This window comes from Bos mutus, chromosome 6 (assembly GCF_027580195.1).
Source record: "Bos mutus isolate GX-2022 chromosome 6, NWIPB_WYAK_1.1, whole genome shotgun sequence".
NCBI classification, from domain to species: domain Eukaryota; kingdom Metazoa; phylum Chordata; class Mammalia; order Artiodactyla; family Bovidae; genus Bos; species Bos mutus.
In genome coordinates, this window is record NC_091622.1 from 102,590,604 (window position 1) to 102,603,703 (window position 13,100).

Here is a 13,100-nt window from a genome sequence, read left to right on the forward strand (position 1 = left end):
GGGATCTCCCTGACCCAGGGATTGAACCTGGGTCTCTTGCATTGCAGGCAGATTCTTTACTCTCTGAGCCTCCAGGAAAGCCCATAGAGGAGGATCCCAAGATAAATAAAGCCCGATCCCTGCCTTCCAAGAGCTCAGAGGCTAAGGGGAGAAGCAAGTACTGCCCCTCAGGGCCCCCATCCTAGTAGACCAAAGCCAACCTTCTGAATCCCATAGCTCAGCATTTCCTGTCCTTCTTATGTTAATGGGAAACTTCCAGCATCCCAATTGTATACGTGGCAGCAAAGAGCTAGTGGACATCTAATAATGCTCACAGTGCCTCTTACCCAACTCCAGCAAGACTTGAATGGGCAGCCTGGGGGAGAGGAAAGAGCGGAGGTTTTTGGATCCGACACCCTGGATTTCCAGACCACAGTCGACCAGTCTCCAGCTACTTGCTTAATTGTTGCTGTTGTTCAGTCGCTTAGTCGTGTCCGACTTTTGCAACCCTATAGACTGCAGTACTCCAGGCTTCCTTGTCCTTCGCTATCTCCCGGAGTTTGCACAAACTCATGTCCACTGAGTCGATGATGCCATCCAACTGTCTTATCCTCTTTCACCTCCTTCTCCTCCTGCCTTCAATCTTTCCCAAGCAGTCTGATCTCTCTGAGTCTGCTCACATGGAAAGTAGTTCAAATAAACCATGTCTTTCAAGGGCTGCTTTGAGGATGAGACCTTGTGTGTGATGCTCCTGGCAAGGCCATGCTGTGTACTGGCAGTGGGTGGTCCAATGATTGGCACACATGGGTCTCTTGTCTGTCTTGTCTTAAAGAACCCTGCTGAGCCTTCAAGACCCACCACAAATGCCATCTCTTCTAGGAAGTTCTCCTTGATTCGTTCTGCCTGGGGAAAAGGGATTTGTGTCAACTAAGTATCTTCCAGCTTCCCTGGTGACTCAGACGGTAAAGAATCTCCTTGCAATCCAGGAGACCCAGGTTCAATTCCTGGCCTGGGAAAACCCCCTGGAGAAGAGAATGGCAACCCATCCAGTATTCTTGCCTGGAGAATCCCATGGAGAGAGGAGCCTGGCAGGCTATAGAGTCTCAAAGAGTTGGACATGACTGAGCAACTTACACTTTAAGCATCTTCCAATTACAGGAATCAGACAAGCAAGCCTAAGTTTGTTCTGATAAGTTCCAGCAAGACTATCTCAGAGCCCATGCTGTACCTTTGGGGCCATTTCTTCTTTGTCCACGCCCATCTCAGAGCCTCCCTGCTTCTTACACACTAGGTTCTTCCTCCCTGACTATGGCTGGCTCCCCCTTGCAGTTAGGGATGGTGACCCCAAATAGTCCCCCTTCCTTTGTCCTGGACCACAATTCCCCTTCTGCTGCTGCTGCTAAGTCGCTTCAGTCGTGTCCGACTCTGTGCGACCCCATAGACGGCAGCCCACCAGGCTCCGCCATCCCTGGGATTCTCCAGGCAAGAACACTGGAGTGGGTTGCCATTTCCTTCTCCAATGCATGAAAGAAAAAAGTGAAAGTGAAAGTGAAGTCCCTCAGTCGTGTCCAACTCTTAGTGACCCCATGGACTACAGCCCACCAGGCTCCTCCGTCCATGGATTTTGCAGGCAAGAGTACTGGAGTGGGGTGCCATTGCCTTCTCCGAATTCCCCTTCTAGGTATGTGGAAAAATTCTCAGAGAAGGATCTGATTGGCTTTGTTGGGGTCACATGCTCACTTTTGCACCAGTTTAGCATGGACAGGATCTGTTGCATGCCACAATTGGCCAGAAGGGGGCAGTAGAGCATCATGATTGACAGACCCTCCAGCCCTACAGGGATGGGGCAGGAGTCTTTCCCAGTGGAAAGAAGAGAGGCTGAGGACCAGGGCAGCCAAGGCTGTGATCTTCAGGTGCAGACGAGGAAAACGAGACTGGCAAAGGTGAAGCAACTTGCTTAGATGCAAGCCAGGGCAGGGACTCCCCTTTTCCCTGTTAAAAGAACCTTCTGGGGTGTTAGAGCACACCTAAGAAGGGGCTTAATGGGTCAGTCTGACCTGGCATGGTTTGCAGGATGCTGGGACCTGGTGTTCTGAGGTGGAAGAGACCCCTCCCTCTGCAGGTGTGTGTGGGGGTCTCCCTCCTCCCCAGGGGTGTCCTCTGGATCCCGCATCTGAATGGAAGGAGGATTAGCAGCTGTGTGGGTTGCAAATGACTTTAATGATCTCACTCTCCCTTCCCTGGTGGCTCAGGGGAAGGGTGGGTGTGGTGTGACAGTGCCCACTGGGTTTCGTGAAGTGTTCCCTGGAACCAAGGGGCTGTCTTCTCCCTTCTCTTGCCCCTGCAGGCACAGAGGGAAAGGTGAGGCCCCCAGTCCAGCCCCTCGGCAGGCAGCACCCTTCTCTGGGAATCCATCACCCACTCCCTCCTTCTACTTCCATAGTCTTGGGCACTAGTCAGACAGGTGAGCCACAGGGATGGTTAGAATCCATAAATGTTGTTCATCGTTCCGCCACTAATTCATGTCCAAATCTTTGTGATCCCATGGATGGCAGCACACCGGGCTTCCCTGTCCTTCGCTATCTCCTGGAGTTGGCTCAAACTCATGTCCATTGAGTCAGCGATGCCATCTGATCATCTCATCCTCTGTGACTTCAACATCAGCCCTTCCAATGAATATTCAGGGTTGATTTCCTTAAGGATTGACTGGTTTGATCTCCTTGCTGCCCTAGGGACTCTCAAGAGTCTCCTCTAGCACCATGAATACCTGCTGGCATTTAATACATAAGAGGAGGTGGAATTTCCTGAGCCCAGCACTGTTCTAAGCGTTTTAGCACATTATCTAATCCATTCCTGGGGCTATTCTCACCAGGGGCTGGGGTCCCTTGTTACCCCATTTTATGGATGGGAAAACTGCATGGGCCAGTCCTGTGACCCAGCCTGCAGAGCCCTACACCAATGCACACCAGCTGGGGCAGTGACAGGGCGTCTGCCAGGGTCCCGGGCAGGCCCCCTCTCGTCTGCAGAGCCAGAGAGGCCTGGTGGGATTACTGCCCTGGGGTCTGGAGGTCAGAGTTCATCCTGGCTGGCGACCCCTAGGCCTGGGGATTCTCTCTGCAGGGGTGCACAAGCATATCCACCCCCAACCCCCCCCCACACACACATACACACACGCGCACACACACACACACATGCACACACATGCACGCGCACACACGCACGCACATGCACACACACACTCACACATTGGCACCTCGCCTGCCTCGCCCTCTCTCTTCCCTGCCTCTACCTCCTGCTCGCTCACCTTGCCCACCTGGCAGAAGGCACTGCCTGGGTGGGGGTCCAGGCCTCTCCCCAGCCCTACAAGCCCTCCTGGCCATGTTCACTGCCCTGCTGTCTGTCCTACACATGGAGACTCTGGCCCAGCTTCCTCATACCCACAGGGTCCCCGGATCACTGCCACCCTCTCCCCTGCCCACCTCTCCTCATTCACAGCCCTGCTGTGCCTGAGAGGCGGGAAGAAGGAGCAACGGAGGGTGCAACTTGGGCAGCGGTCCCCAGTGTCACCTCCCCAGCTCTGTGGGGTCGTCCCTGAGCATCTGCTTGTGGTGGCCAGGGTCAACCTGTCCATGCACCCCTCTGCTCCCCCATCCCATCCCCTGGCCTTGGGATGCTTGGGCGCTGGGTGATAGGATGGCCCCTCTGCTGGCTTCACCCCACCCTCCTCCCTGTCCTCCAGCCTGAACATGGGCGCGCCACAGCTGGCAGAGCCACTGGTTAAGGGGTAGGCAATGTGGTGATGAATGCATTTCAGCAGCAGAGGATGAGCTGGTTAGATGGCATCGCTGACGCAATGGACAGGGATCTGAACAAACTGTGGGAGATAGTGGAGGACAGAGGAGCCTGTTGGGCTACAGCCCATGGTGTCACAAAGAGTCAGACACAATTTAGCGACTTGAACAGCAACAACACTTGGTGATGACCTGGCCAAGGCTCACATGCCTGGACCCCAAGGGGCAGCCGCTGGCACACCCAGGATCCCTAGGTCAGCCCCAGAGACCTGGACTTCGGCTTCAGTGACTTTCAGGTGCCAGATCCTCTCTGATTTGGGAGCGTCTTGGTGGCTCAGAGGTTAAAGCGTCTGCCTGCAATGCAGGAGACCTGGGTTTGATCCCTGAGTCAGGAAGATCCCCTGGAGAAGGAAATGGTAACCCACTCCAGTATTATTGCCTGGAGAATCCCATGGACAGAGAAGCCTGGTAGGCTACAGTCCATGGGGTCACAAAGAGTTGGACACGACTGAGCGACTTCACTTTCACTTTCAGGCTCAACCCACTCCCTGTCCCACACTGGGGAGGGGGGGGTCACACTGTCGGGAAGCCTCATGGGTCATAACTTAGGTGACATAGGAGCCCACCCAGCCTTCCCTGGGGTGAGCTGACATCAGGGGAGAGAAGAGGGGCCATTTTGGGAAGGAGGGCGCCGAGGGCACCCTCTCTACCAACCGAGCAGCAGCCAGCGGGCCTGGAAGAGGTGGGTTCCTCATGCCCACCCAGCACCTCCAGGGGCTTGTCATTTCATTCAGATCTATTCACTCAGATCTATTCACACCAATTAAGATTTTAAAACAGAAAAGAATAGAGCCAGAAAGTACATTAGAATTCTCCACCCACCCTCCCGTCACCTCCAGGGATTAGATGAGTCTCTTTAAAAGGAGAACCATTTGACTGCCAGCCCCATCCCACCCCCATCGCTCCCCCACATAGTGTCAGAGAAACCGCCCCACCCACCCGTGGTCTGTCCCTTGACCGTGGTGGGTAGGGGGGAGGAGGGGGACTGAGCAGGGCATTTCATGCCTTTCTAAGACTTCAGTTCAGTTGCTCAGTTGTGTTCGACTCTTTGCAACCCCATGGACTGCAGCACACCAGACTTCCCTGTCCATCACCAACTCCTGGAGTTTACTCAAATTCATGTCCATTGAGTCGGTGACAGCATCCAACCATCTCATCCTCTTGTCATCCCCTTCTCCTCCTGCCTTCAATCTTTCCCAGCATCAGGGTCTTTTCAAATGAGTCAGCTCTTCGCATCAGGTGGCCAAAGTATTAGAGTTTCAGCTTCAGCATCAGTCCTTCCAATGAGTATTGAGGACTGATCTCCTTTAGAATGGACTGGTTGGATCTCCTTGCAGTCCAAGGGACTCTCAAGAGTCTTCTCCGACACCACAGTTTAAAAGTATCAGTTCTTCAGCACTCAGCTTTCTTTATGGTCCAACTCTCACATCCATACATGACTCCTGGAAAAACCAGAACTTTGACTAGCCTGACCTTTGTTGGCAAAGTAATGTCTCTGCTTTTTAATGCTGTCTAGGTTGGTTATAGCTTCTCTTCCAAGTGTGGCTGTAACTGTGGGTGACCCTTCCATGGTATTCGCTTATTCATTCGGTCAGTCATTTGTTCATTCATTCATGCATTCGGCAGATGCTCATCACACTAACACGTACGAGGGGCAGGCACCTTCTGAACCTGCAGGTCTGGCCGTGACTAAGAGAAGCTTCTGGCCCTTCAGTCCATTTGGTTTACAAACCATTTACTGCATCCTTAATCTTCATGGGTTGGGAGGAGGGAGTTGCCCTGTGCTTGGTCAGCTCCTGTTGGCTGTTTCTGGGGGTTATCTTTCCTTCAAGGACCACCTACCCCTAGGAGGGCCAAGTCAGGCCCTGGGGACTCAAACAAGACACACGTGCCCCCGGAGCCCCCGCCTGGTGTGGAGACAGAGGCACAGGTGGATGCTTGCCTATGGATGATGAATTAGTGTTTCGAGGTGAGCCCAGAGGTGTCCCCCACCCCCAACCCCTCCAGCTCCCGTCTCCACCCTCCTCCTCCTAAGAGACTGTGCCTGGATATTGACCCTGTGGGGCATCCACAGGCCTGCATGCCCGCTGGCCTCTGGCTGGGTTTAACCATGGGGCACACTAGAAGGAGCCTGAGGGTGGCGAGAGCGGCTGGAACATTCATCCCCCCTGTTCCCTATCGTCTTGGCTAACTGTGTCCCTTAGGGCACAGCTTCCTTCAGAGGACAGCCCCCTTCACACAGATTTCTTTGCCTCTGGTTCTTTCCCTCTCTCTTTCCTATGACTCCTCCCTCCCTTCATGTCTCAGGCCTGGGGGGGTGGGGGCGGGGGCAGGTTTCAAAACCTACAAATGTACCAGTCCCCGGGGAAGTCACTTTCCCTAGATTCCCTTAGAACCTTCCAGAACAAGTGTGAACAGTCCTTTTATGGAGCTCCTCTCCAACCACCCAGTTGGCATGTGCCCTCTGCTCCCTACTGGGGCCGTAGTGAGCCTCGCCCCCTTCTGCCTGGATGCCCCCCGAACAGCCTTGGAAGAGCCACTTTATGTAAGAGGTGTTGCATCCTCATGGCCCCCAAACACCCACCCACCCGTCTCTGAACACGAGGTCAGAGAGAGTTTGGGTGTCAAGAGGAGGTGGCACCGATCACTAACACTGTAGCTGTGGTTCTGGCAGAAGGTCATGGGGCATGGTGTCTCCAGGAAACACATAGCCTGGGCAGGGAGCCACTCGTGGGCTGGAACCAAAAGAGAGCTCCTGGCCCAGACACGCCAGGCCCCAAGCCAAGGAAAATGTCCTTTCTGAGAAGAATCAGAACTCAGAGGGACAGACTGATTGGTGAGAAAGGAGACACAGTGCTGTGTTCTCATACGGGGAGACAGTTGTCACCCTCCCCTTGGCCCTCTGCCAGGGGGACCCCTCTCCCTGAGCAGCGTTACTGACCATGCAGGGGCCTCCCTCCCCAACCCACATCCAGGCCACCCCCATCCAGCAGATGATGGGGGTGATGGTAAGAGATGGTCCACATGTGAGTTCAGTTCAGTTCAGTTCAGTCACTCAGTCGTGTCCGATTCTTTGCGAACCCATGAACTACAGCACGCCAGGCCTCCCTGTCCATGACCAACTCCTGGAGTTTACCCACATTCATGTCCATTGAGTTGGTGATGCCATCCAACCATCTCATCCTCTGTTGTCCCCTTCGCCTCCTGCCTTCAATCTTTCTCAGCATCAGGGTCTTTTCTAATGAGTCAGCTCTTCGCATCAGGTGGCCAAAGTATTGGAGTTTCAGCTTCAACATCAGTCCTTCCAATGAACACCCAGGACTGATCTCCTTTAGGATGTACTGGTTGGAGCTCCTTGCAGTCCAAGGGACTCTCAAGAGTCTTCTCCAGCACCACAGTTCAAAAGCATCAATTCTTTGGCACTCAGCTTTCTTTATAGTCCAACTCTCACATCCATACATGACCACTGGAAAAACCATAGCCTTGGCGAGGTGACTTGTAATCACAACTTGTCCATTCTCAGGTTGGCCCCGGGGAGATGGGCTCCCCAGGCCTCCCATAAAGATGCTACAGGCCGGGGCCTCAGCTCCCGCACTCTCCTGGTCCACCCAGATGGACCCCTGCCCTCTTGCGTCTCCTCCACATGGGATTATTCCTGTAGCTCGGGTGATACTGAAGCCATGGCTTGCGTGCATAACCCTTGTAAACCTAGGGGTCCTTGTGGCTCCTCTGGGAGCAATGACACCATCGGGAAGCACAGTTCATCTCCAAAAGGAGGAGGGGTTCCAATAGACCCGCATCTCTCCTGAACACTGAAGGGGATCACTTCCGTACCCTCAGTATTGCTTTCTGGAATCTGTTCCCACCTCCCCAGTGACTTTGTATGCTCTGCCTCCAGATGCTCCAAATCCTTAACCCCCTTCTTTCTCCAGGCCCAGATCCATGTAGCTGCTATTCTTTCTCTCCCAGCTCTTACTGTGTAGATTAACATCCTTTCTCTGATTCAACAGGAATGCCTCTCCTTAGGGGAGGTGGGGGAGAAGAGGTGGGCAGTGGATAGACAAATGGAGAACGTGCTTTAGCTGGACGTGGGGGCGGGGTCTGTGAACGCCTGCACATGGATGGTGTGTGGAGTGATCGGTTAGTCACTCAACTGCTCAGACAGCAGGAGGGTCCTAGGTTTCTACCAGAAGGATATGTCTGGCTGATTCAGGGGGGCCTGCCCTTTTTTGGTGCTGAGTTTACGGCCCTGTGTCTACTGTGTTTTTTCCTTTGCCCTCCTTCTGCTGTTGCCTAGTCTCATTGAAAGTCTAGGGCTCTCTCGCCTGGGATACAGGGCAAAGTACAAGGGAATGTTTTTATGATGCTTGGGGCGAGCCTTCAACGGCCTCAGCTCCGGGCTCTAAGTCTGTGTGCTGATGCAGCCCAGATATGGGGTGGGGACAAGAGGACCCCCCCACTCCAGAGAAGGTGGGAGGAGGCAGGCCTGTCCCGGTCTGCTCCCACGGGGTCCCCATTCCGGGGGTGATAGCTCTGAAGCCCCGGAAGGAGCAGCAGGCTTCCTTCCTCCTCCTCCGGGGCCCCACCTGACGCCTGCCTGTCCTTCTCCCGCCAGCGTCATCATGACCGGAGCCTACAACAACTTCTTCCGCATGTTTGACCGGAACACCAAGCGGGATGTGACGCTGGAGGCGTCGCGGGAGAGCAGCAAGCCCCGGGCAGTGCTCAAGCCGCGGCGGGTGTGCGTGGGCGGCAAGCGGCGACGGGACGACATCAGCGTGGACAGCTTGGACTTCACCAAGAAGATCCTGCACACGGCCTGGCACCCGGCCGAGAACATCATCGCCATCGCGGCCACCAACAACCTGTACATCTTCCAGGACAAGGTGAACTCCGACATGCACTAGGTGCCCCGGCGGCCGCGCTGGAGCGGCCACTGCGGGCGGCGGGGCGGGGGGTGTGCCGGGCCGCGTCCCTCCAAGCATCCCAGGACCGGACCCACCTTTGCGGATGATTTCTACTGGAACACAGGACAAAGGAGTCACAGTAAACCGACGGGATCGCCGGCCTGGAAGTTCACTTCTTGCATCCCGTACTTTAATCGCGTGCAGTCTTTCCCACCTGCTTAGGATGTTTTCGTCTGCGCTTTCATTTTTCACGCCAGCGGTTTCCTTTCTTGGGGGCCTCGGGAGCCCCGGAGTGGTGTGTCTCGCGCGCCTCACTAGCCCCAGTTCAGGGCTCCGGGGACAGATAATGAAGTCAAACAAGCCAGCCAGGGATTCTTTTGATGCTAATGGAGCAGTTGCCACTGTCTCAGAGCCGAGAGTCTCACCTTTTTGCATTTTGGATCGTGAATTCATGCTGAGAATTTGGAAGGTCCTCTTTTAGGTTATTTTAATGTCTTTCAGAATATCGCAGGTTCCTTACAGTTTCTCGAGAGGAAGGGGAGCGGAACCCACCTGCAGTGGGGGCGTGTTTTCTTCACCACTTAACCACCCTTCTCAGAGCACTTGCCCAGTGCTAGGCGTGGTGCCGGCCCTCCAGGCCCGCGGGTGTACCCTCCATGGCCTCTGTGCCGGCTCGCCTGTCATTCTGCAGCTGTCCTCCGCATCTCCTGGATGCAGGAGATCCAGGAACTCGTCCTGGCTCCCTCCGTGATCTTCCTGAATATTCATTATGACCCTGAGAAGCGGGGGCCCATTCATTTCTTCCATACATGCCAACTGTACACTGAGTGCCAGGCTCCATGCCAGGGATTAAAGGTGAATAACTTGTCATTCCCCACTGTGTGCATGGGAAAACTGAGGCCCAAGGCCTGTATCAACCAAGGAGGGGCCAGGAATTCCGTCCAGGCCTTCCCACAAGACCCTTTCCCTCCCACCATGTTGGTGGCTCATGTTAAAGCAACATTCCAACCTGGAAGGTTCTGGAAACATCTCTTCATCTTGTGAAGCAGGACAGAGCAGGTAGGATGATGATGAGGGTCGGGGAGAACTGAGACACAGAAAGGAGAAGACACCCTCGGGTCTCCTCGCCTGTTTGGTGATAAGGAACTCTGCCCTCTCTCCACCCCAGATGTGGACCCCAGCTCCTTTTCCAGATGCACTGAACTGTCTCCAAAAGAAAATTGCATGTTATGACCATTTTAAGATACCTTTTCTTTTCTGACCCCTCGTGGGCCAGTGAGAATGCGGTGTTTCCAGGATGCTTCCCTCCTACTTTGTCAGGATCGGTTTGGCCCACCCGCCAACCACGCCAGCTTGTCTTTGCCCTTGGAACTCCCAGCGGAACCACGTGGCTTGCATTTTGATTCAGAAAGCAGAGGCCCGACTGAATCTGACTTTTTTTTTTTTTTAACAAGATGTAACCTAACCCAGGAAATAGACCCAACTCAAGATTTTTCTCAGCGGATAAATGGTCTACTTTTGTGTGTGTCAAAGCACAGAACGCATGTGCACTCACTTCCAGCCATACAATAATTACACAAGGAAATGGGTCCATTGATTTTTTTTTTAATCAACATGAATGAAGAATGTTTGTTTATATATCACTGTAAAATCCAGGTGACCTGGACAGTATTATATGTACATATCTATTCTAATTAAAACTAACAATCACAGGATTGGATTCCTTTTTTTCCCTTTGTAAAGAGGTTCAAGAATGTGATAAATTGTATAGAAATCTTGTTGAAGCCAAAATCCAGCTCTGAGGGCCTTATACAATTATTCGGATATTTGGCATGATCATTTCCCTTTGTGATTCAGATGCTGAGAGGCAATTTGCATTTGCAGATGGAGGTTACTGATCAGATCATAGATTTAACACGGACCATTTCTACAAAGCGCAAAGCTTACACTGCATTCAGGAGGAGGTCTCAATACAGTTCCTGGTTCCTTACTCTGTTTTAAACTGTGGACACCAAACCGAAAAGGGAGAAGAAAGGAAAAGATCTTCTCAGAAGAAAAAGCATGTCTTTGGATCCCTGGAAAATAATGATGTCCAAAGCGTAATGAACAAAAGCATTGTGAGTAAAATGTGTGTTGAAAAAAGATGTTGACGAGGGAAGAGGTAAAACTAGACGTGGCAGAAAGGCCAGTAACATAGTCACAAACTTTGCTTCCTTCCTGTTTAAATTTCCTGCTCTTTTTGAATGTACGAGCGTTCACATAGTCACTGTGGAGTTGTTGGGTTGTTTTCGTTTTCATTTCAGTACTCTCTGAGGACTGATTGCTCGGTGGCTTCAGACATGTGGTGGTAGATTAGACGGGCCTGACCATTTTGGACTCTGTAACTCACAGGTGCATTCTCGTTTTCTTGGGTGTCTCACAAACTATCCACCTGTTGAATAAAATTATAAATATGTTAATACCAGCTTTTTCCAATAAAATAACAAATGTTACATCGAAAATGAGGCTCGGAATGCTGTTTGTTTTTAATGGGCTCCCAGCAAGAGGCACATGGCAGGTGGGGACACACGTGAAAAGTGGGGTTCACCTCCAGGCTTTCCTGCCTCCAGCTCCCAATGCAACTTTTAACCTTCCTCAGCTCTGATTTCATCACCAAGGAAATGGAGCTAATAATAATACCAACCTTGTGGTTTGGGGGTTGTGGGCGGAAGGGCAAGATTAAATTGGACAACAGCCTGCAAACCACAGTGCCAGGCACATAAACGCTCAATAAATGACAATTGTTTTATTTTGTTTTTGTTTTGTTTTGTTTTGTTATGTTTTGAAGCAAGTGAGCATAGCCTACCGTGATTTCCAAATATTCCCAGATTCTCCCATGATCATTTTTAACCCTTATATCCAACTTGAGAATATGGTACAGATGAGGAAATTGGGGTTCAGAGAAGTTGGGGAACAGGCTCAGAATCATACAGCTAGGAGATGCTGGAGCAAGTTTCTAGTTTGGCCCAGTTAACTCCTAATATAGTGCTCACCCAGTGGTACCACTACACACGTGCCTCCGTGTCCCAAGGAACAAGAGCTGGGAGGAGCCAGGCTATAGGGCATCTGAATTAGTTCTGGAAGCCAGAGAGGCCCAGCCCCGCCTGCTGCGATGGCTGAGATAAGCCGGAGGATGTGTGGGTTAGCCCTTCACATCCCCCATGGTTCCTCTGCACCCCTTCTGGGAGCCCAGGCCTCACCTCTTCACTTTCAAGAGGAGGTTTTAACTTCAGGCCCAGCACGAGGAAGTCAGCAGCTGCCCTGGGGGTCTGCTGGCAGGACTTTGATTGACTTAGTTCTCCATCAACCTCTCCTCCACTCCAGGACAGAGGAAAAAAGAGGAAAAGCCACTTCTGGGCTGTGTGACCTTGGACACGGGGCTAACCTCTCTGAACCCCATGTGCAAATAGGTGTGTGTATATGTGTGTGTGTGTGTGTGTGTGTGTGTGTGTGTTAGTCTCTGAATCATGTCTGACTCTTTGCAACCCCACGGACTGTAGCCCGCCAGCCTCCTCTGTCCATGGGATTTCCCAGGCAAGAATATTGGAGTGGGTTGCCACTTCCTCCTCCAGGGGATCTTCTTGACCCACACTGAGGGCAATTCTTTACCATCTGAGCAGCTAGGGAAGATTAAAAATAGAGGGTGATGCCATTTCTTCTTGAGGGAAAACTACTGAGGTAATGAACAAATGCCTTGTTGAGCTCAGTGGCCCCACCGTATGGGGGTTTTACACATAGTATCTCGTTTAGGTTTCATGTTAGGCCTTTTGTGGCAGAAGGGGCAGTACTATTGTTAAACCCATTTTATACGTGAAAAAACTAAGGCTTAGAGAGATTGAGATTTAACTTGTGCCGAAATTCATAGAACTTGAACGTAAGTGGAGAATCTTGGATTTAAACTCAGATGAAGAAAGCACGGGTGGATGCCTAGACAATAGTGATGACACCGTGATCTCAGCCCCACCCAGCACTGACTTGAGCACCAGCTCTGGGACTTCACAGGTGTGATTAAGGTTATGGACCTGAGCTGGGTGTCGTGGTCCGTGCGTGGGTTGGAAAAGAATTTCCAGACATGAGGCAGAATGAGAGGAGAATAAAGTTGATTAGAATGGGAGACACAGCAGGCCGGCTCAAGAGAGAGCTGAACCGTTTCGCAGGCTAGCAGCCAATTTTTATAGCCTCAAGACAGAGAAAATTCCCACTGGAATGGTGGCATTAGGTGATTGGTTAGGATGCTATAAGGTGGATAGTAGGGCGGGTATTTTACATAATATGGGGTCAGGGAACTGGCCGATCTAGATCTGGAAGCTCATGGCAACAGTTG

General features: G+C 52.2%; 1 protein-coding gene across 2 annotated transcripts in view; it reads left to right on the plus strand.

Annotated features, from left to right (window-relative positions):
- The window catches only part of PPP2R2C (protein phosphatase 2 regulatory subunit Bgamma), a 168,645-nt gene extending 157,270 nt beyond the window's left edge, over window positions 1-11,375 (plus strand). Inside the window, exon 9 of one of the 2 annotated variants that reach the window (XM_070372669.1) lies at window positions 8,446-11,372. In XM_070372669.1, coding sequence (XP_070228770.1) covers window positions 8,446-8,737 — 292 coding nt within the window. In that variant the 3' untranslated portion in view covers window positions 8,738-11,372. Of the gene's footprint in view, window positions 1-8,445 lie in introns of both variants that reach the window. The other variant, XM_070372670.1, reaches the window with a different exon arrangement.
- Window positions 11,376-13,100: the final 1,725 nt, after the last annotated feature.